The following is a 15,966-nucleotide window of genomic DNA, read 5'->3' on the forward strand; positions in this document are numbered from 1 at the left end:
TTATTCTTGGTGCAGATCATCAAAGCCCTTCAGCTTAGCCGCCTACACTCCGCGCAACTCTCAGTTTCATCGGCCATCGGATGGCAAGACATGATATTTCAATTGCCTCATTATTTTGAAATATTTTTATATCAGTTCCTGCACTGATTCCAAACGTTTTTTGCATACAAGTGCCGTAGCTAGCAATTTTTATTCTTATTTTTGCTCGTACTTGTTCACATATGGCCATGAACGCGGCTAAAAACTTAAGTTCCTACAACGTAGCCAATGTTTGCTTGATGACGCCGTTTGTCTAGTGTTTCCTCGTCTACTCCACATCTGAAATATGAAGTTGATTATTGTCGACAAAATATTTCCACTCTCTCAAAACCTGTTTCTACCATTCCATCTTCATGAACTTTTTTGTCGTTTGCCTCTTGTCAGAGATCCGTCTACTCTGCGTCCTACCCGTAACCCCAGTCCTCTGTAATCGCCCAGTCTGCCTCCTCCGCCCGCTCCGCCCCCTCCGTCCGCTCCGTCCCCTCCGCCCCCTCCGCCGACCAATGCAGCGAGCAGCGGCCTCCCCGGCGCTCAGTAGGCTGCTGGCGGCGGCGCGGTGAGGTTCCATACGGATGATCGCTGCCGCAGTCTGGCGCGGAGTTCAGTAGGCTGCTGGCGGCGGCTCGAGGAGGTTCCGTACCGCTGATCTCTGTCCCAGTCTGGCGCGACCGGCGAGTCGAGACGTCGCTCCGTGCTGAAGTCGGCGGCTGTTCCGCGCCGACTCGCACCGTCGGAATTCGGCGGTTCTGCTGCGCTGACTGCCCGTGTCGGAGGGTCGGCGGCGCGGCTCGTGTCGGCGCGTGCCCGGGAGGACTCGTGACCCGTGTCGGGGCGTGCCCGGGAGGAATCGCGGCTCGCGTCGGGGCGTGCCCGGGAGGACTGGCGACCCGGCGAGATGCGTGCTCTGATGCTCGTGCTCGGCCTTTTCGTGACGGCGGCGCTGGCGCAGGCCGAGCGAACCCCTGTGAAGCGGGAACCCCCCAAGGAGGAAGCGTTTGTGGCCAAGTGTCGCAGTCAATGTGCCGCCCAGGTGAGTAGAACGGTGTGGTGATGCTTGTGAGATCAGGTGGATCTGGCAATAGCACAGTTTATTTTAAGCTCGCTTGGTGGACGGGCAATTATTGAGTGCTATATGGGCATTTTGGCTGTCGTGCAGGAAAAAAAATGGAGCTGAGCGTCGGGTGCAATGAAATTGGGTTAATATCACAATCGTGACATAATTGTACCTTGTAAGCAAATGATTCCCTCCGAAAATATCACCGCACTTAAATGTTTGCAAATCGAGCAGATGTGTTCACGTTGGTGTACATGTGGAAACGCAGAAGCAGTCGCAGCGATGCATTTTGACGGGATTTTGCATTGGGCCTCTTCGCAAATGACATTTCGAGTGTAGTGTACCAAGTGAGCCTGGTTGACAACATCTGTTCCCAATTCTTGTATAGTCAAAACTTGCTTTCATTTGCCTGTTCCTTGGTCTGGGGGAATGGATGCTGGGTCCGTCGTCCAGCGGATAGGTACGGGTCCCAAGGCGGGCGTATGATGTGACCTGACTTGCATGACAAGATCAGCTGGCAACTGGCGAACGAGAAACAACTCAGCCCCCGGGTGGTGAAGCCGTGCGACACGTACATAGCATGTGCCGAGCATAAATGTTCCATTAAATTACGCAAGTACAACTAGAAGGGCACGCACAACAAGATTCGCCGAGCAATTCCTTTGAGGCCACGCCACCCAAGCAAATGATTCTGAATAGTTAAAAAACCTCAGATGTGCATTGTCTTTATATAATGATATTGGCTGAGGCCCGTGTTGAAAGCTTAGTTGCTCTTTTACGTCAATTTTCAGAGAAAGACAAAAAAAGCATTTAAAACGTACAGTGCTACGTACGCCCTTTCAGGTTCAATAACAGCGTAGAATACCTGTTCCAACTGTGTCAATTCAAAAGAGGCATCTTTACAATTCGTACGTTTATCACCGATGAAGTCTTCTTTCAAATCTATGACAAAATCTTCACAGTGATTAGTAGGAAGTGGTTGGGAGTGAGAGGCCTGAGAACTGCACATTAGCTGTTTTCTTTTCCTTTCACACATTGATGGAAAGCAGGAGCTGGGCATGTTGGGAGAGAGTCTGTGGTTTTGCTCCATCTAAGACTGCCTGTGCCCTCGGGCTGCAGGAGCTTTCCACAAATCCCTTGTATTGCTGGACTAATGAGCAGCTTCCAATAAGATCAGAATTGATAGCTTACTGTGGTCGTGACTCACTCTGGATGCAATGAACGCCTGCTTGTAGATGTACATCTTGCTTGGGATAGCGTTAAGTGTGGTCTGCAGTATGATGATGTCGTATACTGGCATCATTTATCATATTGCTTTAGCAATGATCATTGATGCTGATTTTTTGCTTTCGTTTTGGCGTAAGGTCGTTTCAGACACCTGTGGCTTCAGAATTTGAGGAAACTCTTACACAGCCCTCTCGTCCAGAAAAGCCCTTCACCCTATAACCAACCGGACATGTTATATGTGAGGCTATGATAACCAACCCATAAACCTTGACTTCGGCTATCATTCGGTACGCTCCCGAATTTTAAGGAATCTCTCTCTCTCTCTCTCTCTCTCTCTCTCTCTCTCTCTCTCTCTCTCTCTCTCTCTCTCTCTCTCTCTCTCTCTCTCTCTCTCTCTCTCTCTCTCTCTCTCTCTCTCTCTCTCTCTCTCTCTCTCTCTCTCTCTCTCTCTCTCTCTCTCTCTCTCTCTCTCTCTCTCTCTCTCTCTCTCTCTCTCTCTCTCTCCTCTCTCTCTCTCTCTCTCTCTCTCTCTCTCTCTCTCTCTCTCTCTCTCTCTCTCTCTCTCTCTTCTCTCTCTCTCTCTTCCTCTCTCTCCTCTCTCTCTTCTCTCTCTATCCTCTCTCTATTCTCTTCTCTCTCTCTCTCTCTCTCTCTCTCTCTCTCTCTCTCTCTCTCCCTCTCTCTGCGGCTCTGCATGTCTATCTGTCTCGGTCTGTTGCTGGTTATTATAAGGTCACGCAAGTTTGATGCTTATTATCATTTTCTGCTCGCGCTGCTTCGATACAACGCCCTCTGCCTGCTGGCATGACGAGAACTGTGGGCCAATATCAGCATGTCGAGTAAGTCCGGTAGCGCCGAGCCATGACCAACTTATGTCAATACTGGTCGCCTACTGTTAACCACGATCATTGCTATCAACTGCAATTATACTTCTTATCGTGAGACCACGAGGTAATTTATTCAGCATAACGAACTATGGAAGCCCAATGCAAGCGCTTTATGTAACATGCATGAGAAAAACGACCTGGAGCCTCTCTCTCTCTCTCTCTCTCTCTCTGCGGCTCTGCATGTCTATCTGTCTCGGTCTGTTGCTGGTTATTATAAGGTCACGCAAGTTTGATGCTTATCATCATTTTCTGCTCGCGCTGCTTCGATACAACGCCCTCTGCCTGCTGGCATGACGAGAACTGTGGGCCAATATCAGCATGTCGAGTAAGTCCGGTAGCGCCGAGCCATGACCAACTTATGTCAATACTGGTCGCCTACTGTTAACCACGATCATTGCTATCAACTGCAATTATACTTCTTATCGTGAGACCACGAGGTAATTTATTCAGCATAACGAACTATGAAAGCCCAATGCAAGCGCTTTATGTAACATGCATGAGAAAAACGACCTGGAGCCGGATCTCGTTTTGACAATCAATAAGATTTACGGGACGTCTATGCCATCTGTATGTGTTTAATATGGCGGTCGGATGCAACTATACAACTTGACGTAACATTGGGCTGTCAAGTAAAGATGAGGCATTTTTAAAACATTGCGGAGTGTTTAAGTGTGTTAGCGGTTTTGACATGAAGCAAATATGCCGTGCGTGTTCAAAATTGAGCATATACACAGCACGCCGGTATATCATGTTCGAACCGAAATTGGCAAAAGGGAGTGAAATATTGAAAACCAAATCGGTTAAATCAAATTCCACATTTAGGATTGGCTAGTTGCCTGGGTGTCTCCAAATAGTAATCCGTTTTTAAATATAGATGCTACATAAAGTTCCTATAGAATCCAAAAAGCGAACGATGCTTTGGTGCTTAAATTGAAACAGAGAGGCGCATCCTTCATACTGCGTGAATGCTTATAAATAAGCAATATACACAAACTCGAAGCAGAAACCACTCAAATGCACACCCGAAGACGGCGACACCGGACGACACCCGGAACTGACGTCGGGCTCACGTCTGTATTTCGATCGCACCGCTCGCGCACCGTGGGAAGCGTGCCCGGTTCCCGCCGGTCGTAATGCACTTGGGAACACTCACAGCACGGTTAGCGTACCCAGGCCCGCCTTTCTCAGCCGTTCCCTCTGCGCAGGCTCACAGAGCCGTCCCGTATAACCGACGCCGATCATGCTCTCACGACTCCTTCCGCAGAGGCGCGCCCCGGCCGAAAGGCGCGAGCTCTGTTATCTTTTTACTATAGCACGCTTGTTGTCGTTTGTTGTTGTTTGTTGTTGCGATGCCGAGCGTTGATGCCAAGCAGTTGGCGGGCGTTCTGTGTTGAATGGCGAACATTAATTCGCGTTGTGCAATGTGAAACTCGACGAATTGCGTGCAGCAACCCATCCTCTTGTTAACCAACGACTGTTTCCGACCTCTATCCACACGAACCAGGCGAACATGGCCGATTACAGCCGGTCAGTTAAGTGTTGACAACGCTGTTAGTTACGGCCATCGCGCGGTTTGCAATTGCCTCGGAATGTCAATTGCGCGATTGTCATGGTACTGATTTCTAATAGCTCAAAGACAACAGGGATGATCATTATTCAGTGTTTTGCGCCTTCTTGCCTCTGCAATTTTCCGCTGTTGCGACGGCGCAAAGACGGTTATCCAACAGCCTGAGAGCAGCCGAGACCAATTGGAGTCATACTGTGAGTCGTAGCTCAGATGTGGAATAGTTAGAGGTTTTCGGGACGGTTTGGAGCAACCAGGAACTGGTTGAAAAGAAATCGTGGCCTTTAACTTTTGTTCTCTGTTGCTCTGTTGACTTACAAGTCATGCTGTGTTCGTTTTTGTGAGAGATGTTAGAGAAACAGCGCTTCCACCGCTCATGTCAAAACCGTCTCACGTTCTGCCGGCATCTTCACAAGCCGTAAATTTCCCTGCATACGCTGACGTCTCTTTTTACCGGAACGGAGACCTGGCGGGCGATAAGCACGCTGAAGGTCGTCGTGCGCCCGTTGATTGGATCTGACCTTGCTCCTGCATCCGTCCAGCGTCAGTCGGCGGCGTCCGTGCCTGATAGCAGTCGCCGCGCAGTCCACCGATTGCTATCGCGCCGCCGATTTCGTCCAGCCCCGCCTCCGGACCACATCCAAAACTCGATCTCGGCCGATTTTTGCCCGCCTGCAGCATGCACAAACCCCGGCTGACACGACGGCAGTCGGACTATCCGGTCGGCGGCGGTGCTGAGGCCGGCCGGTCACGTGGGCGACTGTACGGGCCTGCCTCGCGGTCGGCGGTGACAACCCCGCAGCCGGCGCCTGCGGTCCGGCGCCGGCCTGCTGACGCCGTGACCGGCGGTGAGCGACGCGACGTCACCGTGGCCGCTCGTGTGCTGTGAAGAGCTTGGAGAGCTGAGAAAGCCTGTCGGAGGCTCGCAAGGACTGAAAGGCTCTGAAATTATTTCCAAAAATTAACGCAATGCCATCCGCTGGGTCTGTGAGATGATGATATCTGCCGAGAGTCCGTTTAAGAGTGTGGACAAATTGGTCCGAGCCTGAAAAACTATTGATGGGCCTTTGAGAGTGATGAGTTTTTTTGAGCGGTGTAAGACTGATAGACGTTGAGTCCACAAGGCACTACACGACCCTGTGGGGCTCGCAAGTATCTCAGGGCTGGCCGTTTGGAACCGAGAGCCCGCAGCAGCCGGTGAGAGCGCGCAGCGGCCGGTGAGACTCCTCTGCAGCTGGTGGGAGCCCGCTGCAGCCGTTGAGACCCCGCGGCAGCCGGTGAGAGCCCGCTGCAGCCGGTGAGAGCCCGCTGCAGCCGGTGAGAGCCCAGCTCGCTCTCAGCCTGTTCACTCCGCAAGTCCGCTGAGCGAGCTTGCGGAGCCAGGTGAGAGCCCTGTGGGATCCCGCTGCGGCCGCACTCTTACCGCCGCTGCCGTGGGAGCGGCGCCGGGTCCGTGAGAGCCGGCAGTGCCAGACCGCAGCCCTAACGGCAGCCCGGTCACGCCAGGCGGCGCCGGAAGAAGCCACTTCCGGGACGGTCGGACCGAACCGAAGCGGACGGCGGGTTCCCACAGGCGGCGGCTGCCGGCGTCGACGAATTAGCGACTGTGATTGGTTCGCGTGGCATCGGATGTGCGGTGAAGCTGTTTTTGCACAACTGTCATGTATACTCGCGAGTACAAATCATCGGGATTTACCAGTCATAAACACGACCACAAACCACCACCAGTTCGTTGTGGACTGAAACGGTGCTATTTTTCTAACAGGGAAGACAACTTGGAATCGTTTCGGTAACTGGCTGTGTGCTCTCAGGGTTGAGTTCACGGAAAAAGTTATCCATTTTGTCTACAACGAAGCACCAGTTCTGATTGTATTAGGTTCTCTTAAACCCTGCTTGACACGGCACAAAAACCTTTGTTTTCACTACTCCCACGTGAGGCGCCACATGGCTGCCATCATATGCGCAGTGTCGTCGGGTTCCCAGCACGACCATTATCGACAGCCCTGCTCACTCTACTGCGGTCCATGGTTGACTTCATGCGCCGACCGACAGCGCGGGTAGATCAGCCAATATGGAGCCGAGCTCATGACTGCAGCGGCAGAAAATGTTGCGCCACTATCAGGCGCCGGTAGCGTGATTTCACAAATGCGACTAACCTGCATGCGCCATGTTTGCCAGCCAGCTCATTAATCGTCCGTTTTTGCAGCGGCTACATAAATTGGGTGCCAAAAATGCACACGACTACATCATCAATTTCGCTGAAATTATCCAATCGCCACATGGTGATAAATGGCCAGGGCATCGCCGACAAAGTGCAGGAAAATCGTGCATAACCGGTCTTCCGATTTCATTAATGGTCAGTCTTAATTCTTTCATTCATATCGCACATCGTTTCCAAGTTATCTAAAGAAAAACTCGAAGAAAGGTCCTAAGTCTAGCTATATGACGTGCGCGTGTCCCTCCGCATGCGTCTCTGTTTCCCCTCAGCGCGTCTACCCTCGGTTGTTGTACAGATCCCTTCACATACATCAAACATTTAGGTGATAACCTTAACCTTACAAGCGTTAAAGGACGATCCCAGCTCCAGCCAATGCTCCTTTCTCTTGTAGATGCCTTCTGACCCGCCACGGACACCCTCTGTCCCGCCACGGACGCCCTCTGCCCCGCCACGGATGACCTCTGCCCCGCCACGGACACCCTCTGTCTCGCCACGGACGCCCTCTGCCCGCCACGGATGACCTCTGCCCCGCCACGGACACCCTCTGTCCCGCCACGGACGCCCTCTGCCCGCCACGGATGACCTCTGTCCCGCCACGGACACCCTCTGTCCGGCCACGGGTCGCCTCGTCTCGGCGGCTGCGTCCGTCACGGCCGTGAAGGTCGTCCGCACGTCGGCGGCAGACCGAGCGTGGCCGGCGTGCCGCTTGAGGGACCTTCTCCCGGGTCGGGCCGGTCCGCCGGCTGGGTTTGGCTCCCCTGGCGCTGATGGCCGGGTCGGGCGCCGGACGCTGCTCTGCTTCTCCGGCGAGCGAGCTGCGGCCGACGGAGAGACCGGTCAGTGGCGCGGGGCGGCGGCGCACCGGACAGCAACACAAGACAGGGGCAGCGGGCAGCGTCACGATAGCCGTGCCGGGCAGCCGAGCAGTCGGGCAGTGATATCTGACAGCCGTGCCTGACGATGCCACTGGATGTACATTTATTCATTGCTCCAAGTTCATTTGTGCGGCCATTATACAAAGACGGCGACTCCAGATACGCATCAGGACATCGATACCGGACAGTGACACCAAACAGGGACGTCACGGGACTTTCAGGGCGGCTGCTACGCCAGCTGTCCCACCACCATCACTACCTCTCGAGCTCGAGCCACGGCCGGCAACCCTCGGTCGGCCCAGATGGCTCGTGACGTCATGCATCGGGACAGCCCCGCGAGCGGGGTCGCTGCCAGAAGACTGGTTGGTTCCAGCCACCGGTCGGTGGCCGGTCGGAGCTCCGCTCGTGACTGGAACGCTGCCAGATCGAGGACGTCTGGTGGCGGCGATAGGAGGAGTTTCGCGACATGATGATCGCCATCAGTCTGCCCGCTGCCCCGACGGTCGTGATGCTGGTGATGCCCCTTCCCCTTGACTTCGGCGAGTAGCATTGCTGTGAAGCGAAACTAACTCGAAGGAGTTGTACCCATTCAGTGGTGTGCTGAGAATGTGGCAACGGTAACGCGATCAATGTTGATTTCCTGGCACCAAAACACCGCTTTGTACCACTGTGTTTCAGAGTTGGGCGCTGTCCACAAATGTCCTCATAACATGGTCACCAGAATGCATCATCCCTTCTCCTCTCCTCTCAAACGGAGAACTGTTGACAATGCAAGAAAATGTCGCCTTTGATTTTTGAAAATAGGGGAGCTAGGACGCAAGCAATCATTTTGGCAAATCTGTAAATCCAGCCTGGTGCCGCGGTGCCCGACTCTGAGCGCCTCCCGTCGTGGCCAGTACGGGTAGCGGCGCTCCCCCGCGCTGGAGCCGCCCGGACCACAGCTGGGTCTGACCAGAGCCGCCCGGACCACAGCTGGCCTGGCCGGAGCCGCCCGCACCACAGCTGGCCTGGCCGGAGCCGCCCGGACCACAGCTGGTCTGGCCGGAGCCGCCCGGACCCCAGCTGGTCTGGCCGGAGCCGCCCGGACCACAGCTGGCCTGGCTGCAGCCGCCCGGACCACAGCTGGCCTGGCCGGAGCCGCCCGGACCACAGCTGGGCCTGGCCGGAGCCGCCCGGACCACAGCTGGCCTGGCCGGAGCCGCCGACGTCCGCGGAATGCGCGTCGCTGTTTTGCCGCGCTCCCGCTATCTCGGCGTATCTGGCGCACCCGCTGCGACCGATAAGTGATCGGCTGGTGACGATAGCCAGGCGAAGGCGTGCGACTCGGCTCGCTGGGGCATTCCTGGCGCGCCGGCCGGCTGCCGGTGACACCCGTCTCCGGTAACAGGGCCTTCTCCGGTGACGGCGCCGTGTTGTGGTAGAGGGTTCAGCGGCTCGGCCTCGGTGCGTGTGCTCACCATGCGCGGGCCGCGGCCGCACAGCCACGAGCTCAACGACGGGCCGCAAAAACCAGGCAGGGACCACCCTCACACCACTGTCCGACTGCGAACGATGCCGTGGAGTCGCTATGCCCGCTGCCGGCCGGGCGCCGCGGAGACGTCGAGGGTCTGATCGGCGCTCCGGGCGGCTCCGTCCGGAGCCTCGCGGGCGCTGCCTCCAGAATGAATCGATCACGGGCGGCGCGGACCGCCATCTGGTCCGCGGCGGTCGCTGACGGGCGTCGGACCGCCGTGAAAACACGGCCGGCCCGCTCCGGCCCTGATCGCGCCTCGCCGCACGCTAATTGTTACCGGGACGGCCCGGACTTCGCCGGCCTGTGCGCGCCTATTGACGTAATTGCTGTTTTTACCGGAAAAATCGGCGGGGTAATGGCTGCGCTCGGTTACGAAGCCTGGCATTATCGCTCGGGCATTGGTCCTATTCTGCATGTATGAGTCTATTATGGGGGCACAGTAATGGCGTTATAATTAAAGGGCCACCGGTTCGGTCATTCAAAGGGGTAGGTCGCCGGTACGGAAGCAATATAGATGCCGTAATTATGTCTGGCTTTGTCGGGTCGGTGACCTGTTTTTTTGCGGTGGTCCGCGTCTAATGACAGATCTCCCTTTGTTGCAGCTGACGTCCGACCACTCCCGGGACAGTTGTCTCGAGCAGGAGGAGTGTCTTCGGGTGAGTACTCTCCTGTCGGCTCGCTTTTGAAGCCGCTCGCTGTTCACACGTGACTTCATCCATGAAGCCCGAGTTTAAACCTATGGCGTCTCGGACAGGTGACAGCGTGTCTTCCGTTCTCACGGTCATCGGTAGCGTCTGGATACAGTGGCCCTCAAGAGCCCACAGTGACAGTCCTGAAGTCCCGTTATCCTCCAGTAACAGTTCGGAAGTCCTGTGATCCTCCAGTGACAGTTCTGAAGTCCCGTGGTTCTCCAGTGGCGGTTCTGAAGTCCCGTGATCCTCCAGTGACAGTCCTGAAGTCCCGTGATCCTCCAGTGACAGTCCTGAAGTCCCGTGATCCTCCAGTGACAGTCCTGAGGTCCTGTGATCCTCCAGTGACAGTTCGTAAGTTCCGTGATCCTCCAGTGACAGTTCTGAAGTTGATCCTCCAGTAAGCCTGTTCCCTAACACCGATCCCAGGACGTCAGCGTCGGCGTCGGCGTCGGCGCGGCCATAGCCGGGGTCGGCTGCGTGCGCTGGAGGCTCCCCTCGTCGGCTGTGTGTGCCGCCCCCGCCGCGCTGGCGTCAAGCGGCATTGACCGCATGTCTGGGCCGGCCGGGCACCTCGCGCTTTGATTCACTGGTGAGGTGTGTGCGACACCGCTCGCCCCGCCGTCAGCCGCACACATGCCGACCGGGCGGCGACCAGACGCCGTTTGAGGGCACGCCGCTCACTGGCACCACGACACCCTCCCAACGACCATGGCTACGGTCAACTTCGGCCTCAGTGCTTCTTGGCGCTCGACGGAAAGCCACAAACTCGGCTCGTGCTCAACTATTGAATGAGGTCCTGAATTCTGTCGATTCCCACCAGCTGTCTAAATCCGGTGCACTGTCTCATGGCTCGAGTCCGCAACCATCTTCGGCCCAGCGTGTGCCGTCCCGTCCATTACGGCTCCCCGGTTCACCCACAGCGGCATCGCCACCCCTCCACGTCCACCGACAGCGGCATCGCCACCCCTTCATATCCACCCACAGCGACATCGCCACTCCTCCACGTCCACCCATAGCACTATGGCCATCCCTCCTCGTTCACACACAGCGGCATTGCCATCCCTCCTCGTCCACCCATAGCGCCATCGCCACCCCTCCACGTCCACCCACAGCGGTATCGCCACCCCTCTACGTCCACACACAGCGGCATCGCACCCCTCCACGACGTTCTCAATCTCAACTTTGAGTTTTATTTTGTCGGCTTTGTCTCAACGCTGTCGGCTATTTACTCTGACGTATGCCATCATTCCCTCTAGCGACACCTCCGCCAGCGACTCTCGCGACTTCACCACCTACGTAGTAGACCCCACGCCACCAGCCTCGCCATCCTCTTGCCCCGCCTTTATTCCCTCCTCGCCAGCGGCCGTCACGGCCGATCGGCGCTCCTGCCTGCCGTGAAATTTCGCCTTTCGCCGGCCGCCTTCATCGGCTGCGATTGAATGGCGGGCGCCGGTCGAGAGCTGACGCGTCATCAATCGACCTCAGCGCCAGCCGTGCGCAGTCACCGATGCTGAGAGATGGCCCCGGCGCCGGCAGATGGACAAATCGGTCCGCGACTGTCCGTGGGCGAGAGGGGGTGGGGGACATGGATCGGCGCCGGTACAAGCGCCGCGGATGGAACCCCGCCTGCTGTCAACACCGGAGTGGCGGAGTCAGAGCTCCACGAAACGTCACATTTGAAGCGAGCGGGAATGTTTTGTGCATAATATTATGCTAGATAAAAATGCTTCTGGACATCTCCCCTATTTCTGCCGAAACAGGCGCCCGATAATTTATTGTGCATCTCGGCAGATGAGAATGGCGGACTCGTAATCACTTGATTTGAGCTAGTTGGCAGGGAAGCGTCTATGCTATACATATCTAACTAAAATAGTTGTAAGTAAGCTACGCAGCAGTACTGCAGCGCGGGTTATTCGGTGTTGAACTGAACGCCTCGGCCTGGCTTGGCGCACACCACGCATATACGAATGTTGTGTCCGCCTCTCCTCCTGCGCTCACTATGCGTCACTGGAACCTAGTCAATGGCGTTCCTCTTCTTTACAGTGCTGGGCTTCATGCCAGGCGTTCCAGAGTGACCACTTCATCAGGGACTACTGTGAACGCAACAAAGCCTGCGTAAGTAAAACACGTACTCGCCCTCACCATGTGCTGTAGCTTCGGCCCGAGGAGATTGCCACGCATCCTTGCCGTACATTGGCGCTATATGGCGGCAGCAGCATGGCGCGGCAGCAGCTCCCAACGAACGAATGCTCAAAGATGGAGACCACGGCTTGGCTTCCGTGCCTGACCCCAGCCTTACTCGCTGCGCAGACGGCGGGCTGCCGCCAGGCGTGCCGGTTCTACCTGGCGCCGGGCGGGCCAGCCGAGGTCACAGAGGATCACCCGGAGGTGGTCCTGGTGGACCACGTGCAGGGCGCCCTGCCCGAGACGCCCGCCTACAGCATAGTGGACGGCGAAGAGGCCGGCTGGAGCGGAGCAGCCGGTCTCGGGGTGGAGCTCCCCGGAGGTGCGGAACCACAGACGGACACCGAGGTGAGCCGGCACAGGTGTTCGCCCTTCTGCGCGCGCCTGGTTCAGGGAGCTGTGGCTGACTTTTACTTCCGTTTGCGGCATGTTGGTCGCTGTGATTGTAGGGGCACGTGTGTGCGTCGGCGGGTGCGAGGCTTATGAGCACCTCCGTTTGGACGAACAGGGAGTGCACTCGGGATTGGGTACACGGGACGACCGGGCCCGCACTCGGGATTAGGTACACGGGGCGACCGGGCCCGCACTCGGGATTAGGTACACGGGACGACCGGACCCGCATGCGGATTTGCATCGCCCGTTGCGGTTCTCTTTACCACCTCCGTCTGCCTCTAACGGTCATCAATCAGCCTGACTAAATCTGCAGTCTTTGTAGACGCTTCCGAGCATTTCATGCAAACGAAACAAACGCGTTCTATGCCGGATTGAGCTTCCTGTCTATCAAAGGACACCTTCAGCCCTGTAGGGCATGCATAAGGTTACGATCGGTGGCTTAACGGAAGCTTTGTTTCAAATAGGTGCATGCATAAGTTTTTCTTCCTTCGGTCCCTGTTTTGGCCGCCTTCGTGTCTTTAATGAAAATAGTACATTTCGATAGTTAACCGTGTCGGTACTAAACTGTGTGGAACAATGCAACCGAGCGTTTTCTTCACCAAACATCAAAGTCAGGCCAAGCTTAGTTGAACAACGAGGCGTGTGCTGTGTGGGCTCCCTGTGAACGCGTCAACACCCATCCCGCCGTCCAGTGACCCTACAGATACGCCGTGCGCTAGGGATGGTGTGTGCTCCCTCGAGATGTCCCCAGCGTGGTTCTCGCGCATTTTTTGCCTTCCGAACCTTCATCCCCATTGTGTTCAGGGTCGCCGCGTGTTTTTCAGCTCGCAGCGTCTGGGTGGTGACATTGTTCTCCGTTTGTTTTTGCGGACGGGGTGAGCCCTCGAGGCGGGCTGATGCTATCTGGCGAGGACTTAAAGCGTCGGCGGCCGCTCTGATTAGCATCGCTTATTCGGAGCGATGGCGATCAGCCGGCGGTCGGGGCCGTGCCCGGCTGCCGGTCACGCCGCCGAGTCACGCCCCCCCCCCCCTCCCCCCGATCCTATCTAGGCCGGCCCTGACGCTCGGCGCCCCTGGCGGCAGGCGCGCTGGCCGCTGCGGCTGGCCGCCATGCGGTTCGGCTCGCCGCTCGTCTCGGCTACGGTGGCCTGGGAGTCGCGCGGCGCCGGCGTGCAGTACCTGGCCACCTGGGAGCTGCTGTCGGGCGGCCTGCGCGGCCACCTGGTGTCGGCCGACACCTCGGCCAGCCTGCCGCTCTGGCCGGACGAGCAGTACCTGGTGCAGGTGAGTCAGCCGCCCCGCCCCCACCCCTCACGCGAGCCTGCTGACGGATGGGCCGCTCCGGGCCGCGGCGGACGCGTTTCTCGGACTGAGTGCGGTGCGTTCGATTTACGCAAGTCGTGAATGCTGCAACGGCGTATGGTAATGTGACGGTGCGCTGCACGTGCGCATTCCGTCGTTATTTATGGCCGCTATCAGGGGATGCGCTAACCCCACCCTGCACGATAAATCAAAACACCATCAATCATCTCGCACGGGTATGCGTGTGTGCATTTGTCCCCTCCCCTCCTCCCCGTGCCCTCGCAGTGACGGCTGCCTCTCGGCGTTATCAGGTGTTCAGCAACGGTGCCGCTAGTCAGCCGCTGCTGGTCAGCACCAGCCGATCGGCGGCGCCGCCCGAGTCCGCCAGCCAGCTGAGCCCGTCGCTCCCGGACCCAGCTGAGGCGGACGTCAGCGGACAGCCGGCGGTGGCCGATCGGTCCCGGCCGCCGGCAACGCCGCTACCCGAGTCAGCACCCGAGGAGGGCTGCCTGCCGCGCGCGCTGAGAGTGCGCCTGCTGGCGTTGCTGCTGCTGGCGCTGGGCTGCGCGGCGGGTGTATTTGCCTCCTGGTGCTGTCTCCGTCGCCTTCGACAGCTGGCGGCGGCCGCCGACGCCGACCCCGCACCCGACTCTGACCCCTACTCCGAAACCGAGTCGGTCTGCGACTCGGTACTGGATGCGGACGCGGAGGCCGGCGGCGAGCGACGGACGCTGCTGGCTCGCGGTCTACTGAGATTGCCGCCGCAGGTGCTGGCCGACCCGCGCAGCGCGCCCGTCTTCACCGTGCCGCGTATCAAGCGGTGAGCCGCTGAGGACGCCACGGCAGTGGCGCACCGGCGGACGGCGCGAGACAACCAAAGAGGTGTTACTGTTCTGTTGAGGCTGTGACGTGTTTTGTTACGGTGGTCCCGGCTCGGGCCGCTCTGTGATACCATTTAGAGAGTTAGAAGCGCAGCGGGTACCGGCGCTGCTGCGAGCGTGGAGTGTGAATGGAGCCACGGGCGTCATTCCGCGCCTGTCGCAGAATACAGTGCGTGTGGGTCCTACGTCACTCGGATGTAAGCGTCGTAAGTTGTGGTATTTTGTTGTTCAGACAAGTGCCTCCTTGTTGTCTCCAGCCGGTCATCACTCGGCCTGGCAATGAGCAGTTGTCTAGAAATGCAGTCGAAGTGTCAGCAAGGTCAGAAAACCTAGGCGAAACTGTTGCAAAATCCACTTACACCATCGACGCAACATGTGGTCGCACTGCCAGTGATGCGATTACCAGTCGAACCTACGCATGCATACACATCACGGGAGCGATATGGGTTCAGCCTGTGCATACCTCGCTCGCATCGTGTAAATACAGCCTTCTTGTGAGCCTGCCGTATGTGCTGGCCGGCGAGCGTGCCCCAACGCGGCGGCGCGGACTCACCCCTGCCGGCGGCGGCCGTTCCACGGAACGAGGCCGGCCCTCCGCCGGCTGCGGAGAACGACGCCGGCAAACGGCCGCCCACGGCGGCCCGGCCACGCTCGGGCAGGGCAGGCAGGGCAAGCCCGGGACGGGCGGCACCACCCCGCCGACGGGCGGACGAGCGGAACAGCTCGTCCTTGGCGAGGGTCGGCTCGGAGGGAGTTGACCTCATAACTGGTAGCCTGCTTCAGCATCCATATTCCGGGCTCATATCGTCTGCCTAGCAAACACCCACTGCAAGGGTTAACTCGCTATCAAGGGAGTGGAGCGGTCGCCCGCTCTGCTTGACCTAGCATTTTGCAAGTCATCGGCAATGCACTTCTCACAGCGGCGCACACGAGCCAAGTTTGTGTGCCGATCGTGCGTGCGAATCAGCCGGAGCAAAGTAACGTTACGAGGTCTGCGAGTGATGCCCCGCAGGCAGCAGCCGCCGCCGAGCGCCTGTCGCCGCTGCCGTCTATCACCAGCACGTCGCCGCTGCCAGCGACGGTGTTTGACAGCCGCATAGCTCTTAAGGGATTCTCACACACGCACGCTGCGAGCTA

The 15,966-nt window shown here is 57.6% G+C and overlaps 1 protein-coding gene across 1 annotated transcript; it reads left to right on the top strand.

The window, feature by feature from the left end:
* The first annotated feature begins 599 nt into the window (after positions 1 to 599).
* On the top strand, positions 600 to 15,313 carry LOC119093574 (uncharacterized). The gene is made up of 6 exons (XM_037216543.1): positions 600 to 1,069; positions 9,980 to 10,033; positions 12,113 to 12,184; positions 12,380 to 12,601; positions 13,730 to 13,930; positions 14,260 to 15,313. Exons 1-6 carry the CDS (start codon positions 935 to 937, stop codon positions 14,770 to 14,772), a joined length of 1,197 nt encoding a protein of 398 aa, XP_037072438.1. The 5' UTR covers positions 600 to 934; the 3' UTR covers positions 14,773 to 15,313.
* Positions 15,314 to 15,966: the final 653 nt, after the last annotated feature.

Source organism: Pollicipes pollicipes, unplaced genomic scaffold (assembly GCF_011947565.3).
Source record: "Pollicipes pollicipes isolate AB1234 unplaced genomic scaffold, Ppol_2.1 Scaffold_4002;HRSCAF=4701_pilon_pilon_pilon, whole genome shotgun sequence".
Lineage (NCBI taxonomy): Eukaryota > Metazoa > Arthropoda > Thecostraca > Pollicipedomorpha > Pollicipedidae > Pollicipes > Pollicipes pollicipes.

Bases quoted from the DNA above. Each gene is read 5' to 3' on its own strand.
- LOC119093574 (XM_037216543.1), top strand. From the start codon at position 935: ATGCGTGCTCTGATGCTCGTGCTCGGCCTTTTCGTGACGGCGGCGCTG. The intron at 12,185-12,379 runs GTAAGTAAAACA...CTCGCTGCGCAG, and splicing joins GTGAACGCAACAAAGCCTGC to ACGGCGGGCTGCCGCCAGGC. The intron at 12,602-13,729 runs GTGAGCCGGCAC...CCCTGGCGGCAG, and splicing joins AACCACAGACGGACACCGAG to GCGCGCTGGCCGCTGCGGCT.